This window comes from Malaclemys terrapin, chromosome 4 (assembly GCF_027887155.1).
Source record: "Malaclemys terrapin pileata isolate rMalTer1 chromosome 4, rMalTer1.hap1, whole genome shotgun sequence".
In the NCBI taxonomy this organism is placed as follows: domain Eukaryota; kingdom Metazoa; phylum Chordata; order Testudines; family Emydidae; genus Malaclemys; species Malaclemys terrapin.
Window position 1 is genome coordinate 94,455,223 of NC_071508.1, and position 14,776 is coordinate 94,469,998.

Here is a 14,776-nt window from a genome sequence, read left to right on the forward strand (position 1 = left end):
GGAAAGCAGTAGATTACCTCAGTAGTGTATGGGGCCCTTGAAATAACCTCCGGAGCCATCCAGTATGGAGTTCCCACTAGGGACTTCCTTTTTGGTACATCTTTACTGATCTGAGCACAGAAGCCAAAATCTGAGAGTTTCACCTGTGTGAGAGGGGGAAGAAGGAAGATCACTGGACTCTTTAAACAAAGGAGGGAGTTGACAAAGGGACAAAGTTAAAGACCAAGTGGACAGAGGCAAGATGACTGGATAAGACAAAGAGAGAAAAGCAAAAGAAGAGAAAAACAGTAAGAAGGGTAGGAGACTAAATAAGGTTACAGCAGCAGAAGATAAAAGAGAAGGCGAGACTAGGAAAGATGAGAAAGAGAAGGAGAGGCTGAAGGGAAAGGTCAAAGGAAAGAACCTGGGTGAGTTGGACACTGAGGAAGTTAAACAGAGGAAGCCTACCCTTCCATCAAGGGTCAGGAGAATGGAGTCGCTCTTAATGTCTCTGTGAATCACACCCTGGGAATGCAAATATGCAAGGGCTTGCAGCACTGACTCACACACTGTCGCAATTTGTTCCTCGTTTAGCCTGAAATAAAACCCAGAATTGTAAAGCTGCCTCACATTTGACTGTACAGGTTAAATGAATGACAATCTCCTAAAAGTGCAGTGTGACCCTTCAATCAACTTCCCTTTCTGTTATCAGTAATTTTTCAAGATGTTTACTTTTAGTTCACAATGACCAAGTGTCCATGAGCGCAATCGGAAATGAGTGGTACCATTGTGCATAATTTTTGCAAGAAAAGCCAAGAAGCAGATGAGCCTGAAGCCTCAATTACTTTATAATTTCACCCCTATGTGGTTCCTCCAGCTCAGGGTTGAAGCAGAGCAATGTGGGAAAGCTTGTACTGCCGCTGCCCTGTTGTATTGATAAGTAGATTTTTGTCTCAAGGGCTGGCAATTCAGAATCTTTCACAAGTATTAAATTCAGACAAATCATGTCTGTAAAACAGATTTTAGATTTAAACAAGAGCCATGTCCCCAAATTCAAATTCCAAGCTGGTACGCTAAGCCAGTGGTTCTCAACCAGTGGCCCAGTCAGAACACAGCTGTGGCCCAGGCAACATCCTCAGTGTATGTATATTAGGGTGACCAGATGTCACGATTTTATAGGGACAGTCCTGATATTTGGGGCTTTTTCTTATATAGGCTCCTACTACCCCCCACCCTCTGTCCCAATTTTTCACACTTGCTGTCTGGTTACCCTAATATGTGTGTGTGTGTATATATATATATATATATATATATATATATATATATATATATATATATATATATAAAAAAATACGGTATGTATATATATACATACACACACACACACATACACACACACGCACACACAGAAAATTTCCTTACCTCATCAAATCTTTTTTTAAACTTTTCCTTTATTTTTTAGTTGTTTATGTTTAACATAGTTTTTTTTTGTCTCTGCTGCCTGATTGCTTACTTCCAGTTCCAAATGAGGTGTGTGGTTGACCGGTCACTTTGTAACTCTGAGGTTCTATTATATTACACTCAAATCTAGTTAAAGCACAGAGTTGTTGTATGTCTAATATTTCAAATACTGGGTCACCAGCAGAGAAAGCTTTGGGCCTTATGAACCTAGGTGCTTCCCACTTCCTAGGTCAGAGGAACCACCACTTATTGCAAAGGAATTGGTGGCTTTAGTTATAAAATTTGATTACAGGGCATTGCAATCATGATCATTACAAAATCTTTGGAGAACAAAAAAAAGTTCTCCAAATGAATTTCATGACGCAGGTCTTACAGTCATGTTATTGCCCATCGGGTAGCATAATTCTTTTCTTTGTACTTCATACCTGATTTGAGACACAATGTCTGTGAGGGCTCCTCCCTGCAAAAATTCCATGAGCACCCAGAGTTCCTCTCCCACCAGGTAGCTTTTATACATCTCCACCACATTGACGTGCTGATAGTCTCTCATTATCACCACCTGAGAAAGTAGGAAATGTGTTTCATCACACAACAACATCACCCATAACCATAGATCAAAAACCTCCCACAAAGATCTAGGTGGGCTCCATTCGTCTTTCTATCTCATGTGATGTAGGCTCACTGAATCATTCTGATGCCCCCTCTCATTATCAGACTCACTTCATTAAAAAGGAAGATGGTCCTTCTCTTTCATCCTTTTACTATCCTCATCTCCTTACCATCTTCCCTCCATGAAAAATAAAGTTGAGCCTATCGCTGTCCTTGCTTCATTACAGAAAGCACAGTCCACTGCTCGCCTGTGGCCATCCTCACCTCATTAAAAAGAAGTTCCCGTCGCTGCTGCTTTCTCAGGTCCATCATCTTTACTGCCACCTGTCGCCCTGAATGCTTCTCACGAGCGATGCAGACAATGCCTGTAGATCCTTCACCAATCTTCACATAGTTCTCCAGCAATGTCCGGGGATCACCCTGGTCCACCACCATTCTGAGTGCAGCCTTGAACTGCTCATGAGTCACAACCACAGGGTCTTCATTGGCCAACTGTCCTTTAGCGGAAGAGTCTTGGGACAGGTGAAGGTTGCTGGAACTGGTCTGAGTGTGTCTGTTTCGGGGGGATCCTGCTGGTGATGGCCTGCCCTGTGGCAATGTAGTTGCCTTCTCAGTTGTTGGGCTCTTCTGGGGGGTACCAGCTTCTGAAATCATCCTGGTTAAATCTGGTGCTGGCTGATCAGGCGGAAGAGACTGGGCTTTGGTTGAAGGGCTGCGTGGAGAACCCCACTGCTGGGGCCTGAAGAAAGCATTAGACTGAGAAAAGTGGATTAAAAAAAAGTGTTGATTAGATTAGTAAGAAACAGAAGGCTGCAGAGATCAGAAGTATGTTATGCCAGTGTGGTCCAGTGAATAGTGCACCAGACTAGGAGTCAGGAGAGCTGGGTGCTATTCCCTGTTCTGCCATTGGCCTACAGGATGATTTGGGACAAGTCTCACAGGCCGATAATTTCAAAAGTAACTAGGGATTTGGGTGTCCATCTTGAGACACCTTCAAGGGGCTGACTTTAAGAGGGTAGGAGCTAAGCACATTCTGAAAAAAAATCAGGCCCCTAGAAAGTGTCTTAAATTGGACACCCAAATATGGAGGCACCCAAAATCACTAGGCACCTTTGAAAAATACGGTTTGCTCTGTGCCTCATTTTTTTCATCTGTAAAAATGGGGGATAATGAGTCGTACATACTTTGTCAATCACTTGAGGTTGATGGATGAAAAGCGCTATGTAAGTATTCAGTTACGGGTGCAGGGAGTGATTTAAGTAGGCAGAATGTAATTCCCCAAATTGGAATTTGGCCAAGACAAAAGAGTTAACATGCTTCGTTTTGGGAAAAGTGCCATGGGATTTTTAATAGTGTAAATGGGCAGTGTCTCATTGGAAAGGTCAGACCTCCAGCAGCACAGAGCCATGTGACACCTTACTATGCCACTGGTTCAGGTGTGACTCAAAAGGAATCTGAATTACCATCACTCTTCCCAGCAGTACTCAGGGCTCTCTCTGGAGACCTCCCACTCAAGTACTAAATAGGCACAACCCTATTTAGGGTATGAGAGCTAATAAGATCACAGCTTGCAGTGATAGGGCTTCAGAATACACATACTCTCACTCACACTAATAAAATGGATAGAGCTCCAGAAAGGATAAATCCTACAGGATTTAAGATGTCCAAGCATTAGCACTCACCCAGGCGATGTTGACTAATTGAAATTCAACATAAAGTGTGGTCAGCTGCAAAATGAGAGAGCCTGTTCCAGCTACACTCCACAGTATCAGCTTCACCGGAAAGAGCTTAATCAAAACACTTTCCATTGCCAATCAGCAGCAAATCAATCATTTATAATTTATAGGTAAACAAATATTAAGTGGCAACAAACCTTTATCTGTCATTATTTAGATTGAGAGTTGAAGCTGATGGTCAGGCATAGAGGGAAAGGCAGATAATAGTTGCCGCTACGCTATAGAGAGAATTCTTCACTTCAGAAATCTTCTTAAGACACAGAGAGAGACTAAACTAGACTTTAACTATATAAGCCTGAATTTTTATTAAGGATTTCTGTTGACAATAAAAACCATAGACGTGTAACATCTCCATACACTCACTCATTTTCAGGCACTCATATACAGACACCCGTGTGTGCAAACATGGCTATGAAGTCACTGGCACACATAGAACACAGAACACAAATACACACAAAAGTAACTGCCTGTTAGAAATGACTTCTTGCTCCCATAGCAGCTCTACCCCTGCATTCCAGCACAGACATGCTCCTGACAGGAAGGTATTTATTTCTGAACTGTTGTTTTGTTGCACAAAAATAGGGGTGGGTTTTTTTATAACCTAAAGCGCACAAAAGGCCTTTACATGCACACAGGCTCATACATGTCTGTCTAACCACATGCACATACATTTCCTGCTCCAGCCCTCTATCACCCTGTGTATACACACATTCCTAGGTTGGTAACTGTGGGTGTTCCCTGGTCCATCTATCTGAGGATCACAAGTGCACACTGTTCCATCCTTACACATTGTTCCCAGTCTGCCTGTCTAGGCATACCTATTCCCATTTTTATCCAACTGTATTCCCATGTCAATCTGTCCAGGGTTACACGTTTCCCTGTGTACATGTTATTTTCCCCCACTTCCACACACACTTACACTTCTGTGAAAATATAGAGCAAGGTATCTCAGACAGGTCCTTTTTCCTGCTACAGGGGAGGGCAGAGATGGTCATTCCTTACAGAGGCTTAGGGCCAGATCTTCAGCTGATGTAAATCAGCATAGCTCTATTTACTTCAGTGGTGCTAGTTTGACTTACACCAGATGAGGATCTGTTTTTCTTTCAGTGCCACTCACAGACAGGCAGAGAGACTTGTGCATAAAATGAGAAAGAAACAGACCCAGAGAGAGAGAGTTCTGTAAAGAAAGAGTGAGGGACAGAGAAAGCAAGAGACAGAGCTGTATTTGAAAATTAAGTGTCTATTCTTTAAGGAAATGGAAGAACATTCCTGTGATCATTCTCATTTGATTGAAGGGCACCACCCTCCAGCATCTTATAGCAAATCAGTTCTGTTGGGTCAGAGATTCCAGTCCCCACCTGCCTTTGTCACCTTCCTTAGAATAAAGGGACATAGCAATAACTAGGAACTGACCTGCAGGGAACCAACCCATCTTACAGAAGGCACCAAATAGTTATTAGATGGTAATTACTTTTGAAATGACCTCAGTTGAATTGAAAACAGTGATCTAGAGGTTTTCTATTCTATAGCCATTATCAGTGCCTTGAGCCATTGCACCAGTTGCTTTTTATTTTAGTCATACTCTCAAAACAAAGAGGCTTCCAGGGAATGGAGTAGTTGTGAATCATCCCATCCCCATCAACAGTGGTGCTTAAATAGATTAGAGTCAGAGCTTAAAGTCAGAAGAGACCACTACATCTTCCAGTCTGACCTCCTGTATATCAAAGGCCACCAACACCATCCAGCGCCCACACACTAAACCCAGCAATGGAAATGAGACCAAAGCAAGTGAGACCCACAGGAGACTAAACTATTATGTGTCACAGGCAGAGAACTGGAGGGACCAAGGTGCACCAGTGCCTGAGGCCCCTGCAATGGCGGGGAGATGATTAAATGACATATACCATATAATCCTGGTAAGTGACCCACACCCTCCAGAGGAAGGTGAAAAACCGCCAAGGTCACTGCCAATTTGACATGGGGGAAAATTTCTTCCGGACCCCACATATAGCCATCAGTTAGATTCTGAGCAAGTGACATCAGCCAGCCAAGCGCCTGAGAGAGAGAGAGAGAATATGTTTGGTGCCACCTCAGAACCCTGGCCCACCACATCCAGTGTCCCATCTCCAACCATGGCCACCACTGATTCTTCAGAGGAAGGAGATAAAAAAAACCTCCCAGAATATACTGCGGGCGGAATCCCTTCCTGACCCTTGGCGATGGCTGGCTGATACCTTGAAGCACAAACTTCAGGAACATAAGATATAAACCTGATGTGAGCCCCAGGGTTATTGAGCCCTGCCAATACTCTCGCTGGAAAGGGTCAGTTTGCATCTGTAGGCCTACTCTGCGTTTAGGGCTTGTCTGTATCAACAGTGTGTGGAAAGCTGAGGTGTAAATCTACCTTGCACTAATCTGCTGTGCACTAAGTGTCCAAGTGGCCCCTATTGTCATGCGCTAAAAGTTCCCTAGTGTGCTTTGATCTATTCCATTTCAAAACCGAGTAAATTAAAGCACACTAGGGAACTTCCAGTGTGTGGTAGCAGGGTCCACTCAAACAGAGGTGGGCACACTAGTGCAAGGTTGATTTACACCCCAGCTTCCCGCACACTAACTGTTCAATTAGACAAGCCCTGAGAAAAGTTTTGCCAGTATAGATATACCAACATAGCTATCCCAGCAAGTCCTCCTTGTAGATATAGCTCCTAGAAGAGTGCTTTTGCCGGTATAAGTTATGGCCCATCAAACTAAGCTATACCGGGCAAATGCACTTTATACCTGGTATACCTGGCTGTAGTTTTGAGCTATGCTCAGCAGCCTATTTTCTGAGGAACATTATCATTTGTCTTTGCATGGACTAAACTGTCTTTCCACTTTGGGTCTGTATTTTTGGCCAGCAGTTCTTTGACTCGATCATTAACCTAGCTGGAGGTATGTTGTTTGAATGTGAAAGTAAACTGCAGCACTATAAAAAGTCATCAGTGTATTTAGGTTTAAGCAGTAAATACATGTACCTTAATCTGCAGGGCGGAGCCTGACTTATTTGAGTCACTGGATGAGGGAAACACACTTCGTAACAGCCTTCGTTTCAAGCTGTTTTCCCTTGATTTGGGACAAGGGCTGCCCTCCCCAGAAGGCCTGGGATTCACTTGTGCCACCAGGCAAGGCTGGGGCCAGCATTCTGAGCTTCTTCTTTCAGCCTTATCACTCTTCCCAACCAGAACACAGGTGTGCTGTTGATGCTGCGAAACTGAAGTGAGCTGGATGCAGCGCCCATCCTCACCTTGGAACTCTGAAGGCCCAAGGGACTTTGCTTTCATTACCATACCATTGGGATGAGCTTGCCCATCCGTCCTGGGTTTATAATCTGGCCACATCGTCTGCCTTCGGGCTGCTTTGCTTCCACCATTGCAGTTGAGGTAGTTTCCATATTTGTCTTCCCAGTCGACCTCAGGGCTCTGAAGATACATGTCTGGGAGCCTGTCCTCTCCCAAAAGTCCAAGTGACTGAGCTCTCCTCCTGCTGGTTGGGCTCTTTCCCCTTAGAGTGTTGGAACTGATGACAGAAAGCTTCTGAATATCATTCAGTATCCCAGAGATATATCCCTCCAGTTCGATTCTGCTGCCCCTCACTACAGTCTGTCAAACACACAGAAACAAAAGGCAAAGTTAGAGTTTTAACCCGTGAGGCTCAGGACGTCAAGGTCAGGGGTTGAGCTTTGTGTCTGGCTAGTCATTGAAGTTCAGGGTGGGGGGAATGTTTGGCTTCTCCATTGTTTTTACTTTCTTAAAGTTTGATGAACCGTATACTGCTGTGATAAAGAGTGGCACTAGCTAAAATACAGAGCAGGGAGGCACTATATTCCTCACACTGCTTTTCTAATGCACCTCAATCCTGACCTGCAACACTCCTACTAATTCCAGGAGTGGGCATCTACTTCAGTTCTGACTTTTTTATTCCTGCTGCTATTCTGGGTTCCACTTCATTCTGTAACCACACCTCACTTGTGACCATTAGCCAAAGAAGCTATGAACACACACACGCACTTTTAAGATATCCTTGTTGGAAAAATTTTGCATTGAACTAGTAATGAGTCCTGAGAGTTGGGTGTTAAGAACTTTGATTTTGAGTGCACTGGACAAGTTTCCTCTTTATTTATTGGGGCACTACTTCCAAAACGGAGTCTCCACAAATCTCAGTGCATCTTAATCTCTACCTACAAATCTTTTTCCTGTTCCAGTACAAGGTCCTCCTCTTCTCCTACAGCTCTGTCAATGCATACATAGCTTAGCACCCACCAGCAGCCAAGCTATCCCCCCACCCCCCCCCGGCAGCGCCTCCTGCCCACTGGCAGCCCCACCAATTAACTCCTCCCCCTCCCTCCCAGCGCCTCCTGCCCACTGAGGAATAGCTTTTCTGCAGCGTGCAGGAGGCGCTGGAAGGGAGGTGAAGGAGTGGGGATGGGGTGCAGTCAGGGGAGGGGGCAGGGAAGAGGCAGAGCAGGGTTGGGGCTTTGGAGAAAGCAGTGGAGTGGGGGCTGGGCTGGGGGGTGGAGCAGGGGCGGGAAGGGGTGGAGTGGGAGTTTGGGGCTGAGCACCCCCAGGAAAAATTGGAAGCTGGCGGCTGTGAATGCACATTCAAATCCTGCCTTTCTTAGTCTGCTTCTAATTCTAGTTCCTCACAATTTTTCCTAATGCTTCTTAATCCTGGCCTATAAAACCTATGCTGTTCCATCTCTGGGTCCCTCCTCTGTTGTGCCAAGCCACTGCAATTATAAATGGTGAACACACTACTGGAAACAAAAGGATTGCAGCAGTTCATAACTGCCTTGTAGGCAAATGATGAACGATAAGGCATCCATCCAAACAACCACCAGTACTGTATTAGTGGCACGCCCTATACACTCAATATGCTATACTGCAGCCTAGCCATCTTGTTTATTTTGGAAGTGAAAAGCTTACGTGCTAGGAATTCAAACCATCTATTCTCCAAAAGAAGACATAATATCACTCCTACCCCTTGTGTGAATCTCAATCTGTATGAGGAAATCTTCCTACGGAGGGAGAGGTAATCTCCTGTTTGCTATCTCAACTCTGGGGTTCTTCTAACCATGCTGAATTAATTACCCCGGGCCAGATTTTCAGCTGATGTAAACTGACACCACTCCAGTGGAGCAACACTGACTTGCACAAACTGAGAATCAGGCTCACTGTGAGTTAAGGAAGGAAATGCAGGGGAGAAAGATCCTATCAACTACAGGTGAGTTGAGGCCACTCAAACTCATTTAATTGTGTGTCCAATATCTTAGACATGGGGAAATTCATCTCTCTACTCCTGCTGTGGTAATACATCTTCTCATGTGTATACATGCATCTCTTGTTCTGCCTTCAGTTTGAACTGCTCTGTCAATCACCACTTCGATTGGGACATTGACTGCAAACTGGTTCCACCACCTTTACACAAAAGTGATGAAAAGGAAAAAGCCAAAAAAAAAAAAAAGGTCAGAAACCCAGCCCAGGAGCCTATTCAGTAGGGTGAGTAAGCCTAAATTACTATTCTAGTTCACTCCTAAACCTCAGCAGTCTGTGTTTATAGTTTACCTCAGCAATGCAAATTTGGATAATAGTAATGGTTTCTAAATGATCCACTAGCTTAAGCGGTGGTCAATATAACCTCACCTCCTACTCCTGACTGAAGCACAGGGAGGACAGTACAAACTCATCTCTCATGCTTGCAAATGGGGCAGATATGGGGCTTGCTCCTTCATCCCTTTCAGATTCATAGGTGGTTCACTAATCTGTAAGGCCAAACCTAGGATCACATTCCCTATGGATATGCTGGGAGCTCTCCAAGGTCCATTTCTTACTGAAGGGTAGTTGAATGACTGGTTCAGTGGTTCTCAAACTTTTTGCATTGGCGAGACTTTTCACAGAGCAAGTCCCTGAGTGTGACCTCACTTATAAATTAAAAACCACATGTTTTATATTTAACACTACTTTAAATGCTAAATTTATAACCCTATTGTTTAAGATGAATTTACTTTTTCTCACCGCTTTTAAATTAAGACTAAAATACATTTATCAAATTATTGTTATAAGCAGAAAAGATTTCTTAAATAGTTACTGATTAATATTGGGAGAGGGTGCGAAGAAACTTTATCAATATCACTGTTCACAGCAGACTTAGCGCCCCACTGCCACCCTTACTTCCGTACTGCTGTTGGCAGCAGGTGCTGCTTTCAGAGCTGGGTGGCCAGAGAGCTGTGGCTGCTGGTTGGGTGCCCAGTTCTGAAGGCAGCGCCTTCACCACCAGCAGTGCAGAACTGCAGAAGTAAGGGTGGCAATGCTAAACCATGCCACCCTTACGTCTCTGTAACGTTTGCCCTTTGTACTGGGAGGGGGGGCTATAGCCCCCACAAGCCTCCCCCATCGCCACCCCTGCCTGTGAGTCTGACTGTTAAATTATAAATTATGTTGTTTTTTTGCCAATCTCAGTGTTCTGATCGATCTGCAGTTCAATGTAGTTCTTCAGCTGCTGAACAGTCAAGCCCTCTGATGTTGTCTCAGTCCCAGGAATGGCCTTAAAGAAAATGGCACCCTGGGCGAACTTCTATTTTGTCACCTTTCCTTTGGAGCCAGAGAGGTTTTACTCTGCCTTCACAGAAGATAAAACTTGGTCAAAACCTATACCTTAACCTCCCCTGGACTCCTTACAGATCATCCTGTAACATTAAGAGGACATTTTTATTCTGAAGAACATAGGAGGTGTTGCTTCATTTGGGTTGCACTGCATTTGACAGAATGGGAAGGATTAACTTTCCTCTCTCACCTTCATAGGTTGAAGCTGCATCCTGGTGATTCTTGAAGGGTCTACAACTGGCTTTGGGCGTTTTAGGGTGTCTAGAATATTCTGCCATTGAGGGGGCAGGCCAATGAATTTACCCTCCTTTGGATCGAACGAGGTATGGACCCGATGCTGGAAGTTCTGCGGAGCAGAGATCTCAGGTCGTTTCTTCTTCTTTTTGCGAAACATGATGCCTGAATCAGAGAGATCAAATGCATTAGATCTAGTCATTTATATGGTCTTCACAGTAGTTATTGTACTGCTCCAATTAGGGTTGCTAATTGTGGTTGGACATATTCCTGGAGGTTTCATCACATGATATAATCTTTAATTCCCAGAAACTCCAGGATAATCCTGGAGGCTTGGCAACCCTACATACAGTTATAGCTGCATTCTAATTTACACTCTAACCCCTCTTTTTCCATTGCTCATGCAAATTCCTTTTAGCCTGAGTTTTTCCAATCTTGGTCTTAGCCTAAATAGCTGAGCTTACACTAGGATTCATAAATCACCACTGATGTAGCTACCTTGTTGGGAGTAATGGGGGAGACCTTAGATAGCTGTTTTTATCACTTCTCATTTAAGTCTACTCAGAATAAGCTTAAATAACAGAGAGAAAGAGCCTGACCCTTATCTATAGCTGCCACCACTGCCATCACCAGAGGAGCTGCATAGGCAGATAGTTATGGGTCCTACTCTTCCTAGAGCAGAGAAGGCCAAAGAGAATTTTTTTGGAACATTTAAGCAATGTAGGTTGAGCCACATTTTTATCTGCAGCTAACTTAAAAGCGGATATAGGCCTGAACCAAAAGCTCAGTTTTATTAGTATTTTTAAAAGGGCTTTTTTGGATGAGGGAAGGTAGGGTATTAAATCCAAAGGTGGATTTGATTTTTGTGAATGGTCCCTACTTTTATAATAGGCTGAGAATAAAGCCACAAGTCCAATACTTTTGAACTTTGAGGTGTTCAAAAGCCGAATCCCAAACTTGCAGCTCATGACCACCTCAATACAAATAGCTAGCAAAGTCAAACTTGCTGAAGAGATTTTAATCAAACCTGGAAAAAATTAGTGGAAAATGGGTTCTTTGGTTTCAAAGTTATAAATGCTTAAAGTCAGCAATTTCATGTATCTGACCTAGAATGTTTTCTATTTGTGGTTTTAAGGGCATGTTTAGCAGGGACACCTTACTGTCCGCCTAAAGCTGCTTGAGTCTGTAAATTCCATAAATCAAATATCTCCAGTTCAAGAAAATTGCAAACTGTCAAGAATGCCACTGTTAGAATGATACTATTAGAAATGGCAGCTTGTGAAAGGTCATGATGAGAGAAATGGCCGGGAAGCCTCCAGCAGGGGCCTAGCATTTTAGATAGCTTAGTCTAGGTAAAATGCTTCAGCACAGGTTCAGTGCTAAAGCTCTGTAGCATAAGCAGCCCTAGTTTAAGCAATTTATAATCCCCACTCTAGAAAATCCCTGTTTTTTGTCCCCCTTCCTGTAACCTCTGTCTACTTGGCTACCTGTCCTTAAATTGTGAGTTCTTTGGGGGCAGGGACATCACTTTCTAAATGTCTAGAAAACGCCTAGTACACAGTAGACTCTGTCATGAACAAATAATAAATGGGTGGAGTTCCTGCCAGGTTCCTCAACAAAGTTCCTGAGGGTTACTTACCAAAACACAAACTTGAGCCTAAACTTTCTCCCCAAACTTCACTGTCCCTAGGGTTTCCTTGCAGGACTTCCTCTGTCCTGGTCCTCTGCCTTTTTCCCTCAGAAAGACACTCCAATCACTCTTGTATCCCATTTAGAGCTAACAAGCATGAATCAGAAGTAATTACTCTGTTCCTTTATTCAAGGTATTAACACCTGAGGTTAGGGTGACTCAGCAAAGGAACACTGCATTCTTATGCAGGGTTCTAGAAACTGACACACATTTACAGTTTCCTAAGTCAAAGAACTCCAGATCTAGTTATTTTATTTTTCTTCATTTTTCTAAATTAAAAGGAAAAAAATAGTGCTAATACTATGTTAAGATGGAAAAATCAAGCACTCAAAAGGACGGCAGTCCTACAAATTAAAGTTATTCCCAGAAGTTGATTATGTTGCATACGTAGAATTTTCTTTATCACTTTCTCTTGTTCAATTTAAACCTTAATATATTACTGTTTGTTGATAATACTTATAAGAAATACATAGGATGGGGCAGTTACCATCTTTTACTTATGTGTTTGTATTGTACCTAGCACATGACTCGGGCATCTAGATGCTACTGAATTACAATAAATAAATAATAATATTATTAACATTGTGGGAGAAAGTTGAGATTCTGGATTTTCCTAAATTTGCGGTTCAATTTCCCAACCTTAATATTACATTACTGCTGGATGCACTATTGTATTATCTGTACAGAACCACCGGTGTACGTAGATACTTCCTGATCTTTTCCTCTATCCGACAGCAGATTTTGGACCCTCACCAAGCTCTTATACTTCAGAAAAATCATTCTCCCTTCCCAGTACCTCAGCTTTAGGTTATTTTGCTGGATAAATATTTCATGGGCCAAAGACAACAGAGAATATAGTGAAAATAATTTGTTTCACAGTAGTGAGCAGACATTTCTGGTGATATTTTCCTTACATGCTATACACTTCAATATCATGCTCTCTTAATGATACAATGCTATACATAATTCGCATTGTTACAATTAGAACTACAGTTTAAAGCAGTGTACAGTGGTTAAAAAGTGATTATTTAACATACTGCTGTATTTCCTATCCTTAGGGCCTGGATCCTGCAAACACGTGTGCACATGCTTAACTTTACTACCATGCAAAGTTCCCTTGAAACAGTAGGGAGGGGATGGAATCAATCAACTTAGTAAAGTTAATCATGTGCATTAAGCATTTGCAGGATCGGGGCCTTACATTGTATATCACAGCAGGGCATTTATACGGACTTTTCAAGTGCAAACACAGCATTGCTGTGCTGCATCAAAATGCTCACAAGAGACCCCAGACTTATTATTCCATCTGAAAACCAGAGAAACAATGTAGAGAAAGGCATAAAAGCCCATTTAGAGAAGCACTATGAGGCCTCACTTCTGCACCTGAGGCTAGGTCTACACTGGGGGGGGATCGATTTAAGGTACGCAAATTCAGCTACACGAATCGCGTAGCTGAATTTGACGTATCCGAGCCGACTTACCCCGCTGTGAGGACGGCGGCAAATCGACCGCCGCGGCTCCCCCGTCAACGGCGCTTACTCCTACCTGCGCTAGTGGAGTATGTGCGTCGATTCAGGGATCAATTGTCGCGTCCCAATGAGACGCGATAATTCGATCCCCGAGAGATCGATTTCTACCCGGTAGTGAAGACAAGCCCTGAGAGGGTGCACTGCCAGAACGGTCTTTGCTTTGGAGGTGGTTCCAATGGCACCCAGGGCACATATGCTCTAATGGTGGGCTCACTGGGCAGTGCTCGCCTTTGTTCTGTATCTGTATAGAGCCCAGAACAGTGGGGTCCTGGTCCATGACTGGGGCGCCTAAATACTACTGCAATTCAGATAATAAATGAGAAATAATCATGGAGACAATTGTTGGAGAAGAACTGCAGAAGATTTCCTTGGAAAGGGATGTGACCTGCTAGCTACTCCTTTTGGCACTGTTCAAAGGACAGGTGGGGCTACTAGAGAGGCTCCACAGCATCTGACATAGATCAGGAAGTGGGAAGCACTGGATAAAATGCTGTAAATCTCAACTCTCTGCCAGGACAAGAAGTGTGTCAATAATTATTAATTAAAACCTCTTCACTGAGCCATGAGGATGGAAACATTCCTAAACTGAGTAGCCAAGTGATCTTATTGTTTTAATCCTTGTTCTTCCTCATCCACCCCCTCCCTACTCTTTGTAACCTCCTTCATTGCATCCCATCCATAATTATACTTACGGGCCTACTAAATTCACAGCCATGAAAAGGGTGTCACGGACCGTGAAATCTGGCCTGTTGTGTGCTTTTACCCTATACTATACAGATTTCACAGGGGAGACCAGCGTTTCTCAAATTGGGAGTCCTGACCCAAAAGGGAATTGCAGGGGAGTCACAAGGTTATTTTAGGGGGGTTTCAATATTGCCACCCTTACTTTTACACTGCCTT

General features: G+C 43.4%; 1 protein-coding gene across 3 annotated transcripts in view; it reads right to left on the reverse strand.

Annotated features, from left to right (window-relative positions):
* PAK6 (p21 (RAC1) activated kinase 6) overlaps positions 1-14,776 on the reverse strand; it is a 50,399-nt gene that overhangs the window by 4,906 nt on the left and 30,717 nt on the right. For 2 of the 3 annotated variants that reach the window (XM_054026688.1, XM_054026689.1), the window contains 6 exons: positions 10,614-10,822; positions 6,800-7,423; positions 2,314-2,805; positions 1,866-1,999; positions 448-574; positions 18-143 (listed from right to left, as the gene is read on the reverse strand). In XM_054026688.1, the coding sequence (XP_053882663.1) occupies positions 18-143; positions 448-574; positions 1,866-1,999; positions 2,314-2,805; positions 6,800-7,423; positions 10,614-10,817 (1,707 nt within the window). In that variant the 5' untranslated portion in view covers positions 10,818-10,822. Of the gene's footprint in view, positions 1-17; positions 144-447; positions 575-1,865; positions 2,000-2,313; positions 2,806-6,799; positions 7,424-10,613; positions 10,838-14,776 lie in introns of those variants that run through there. The other variant, XM_054026687.1, reaches the window with a different exon arrangement.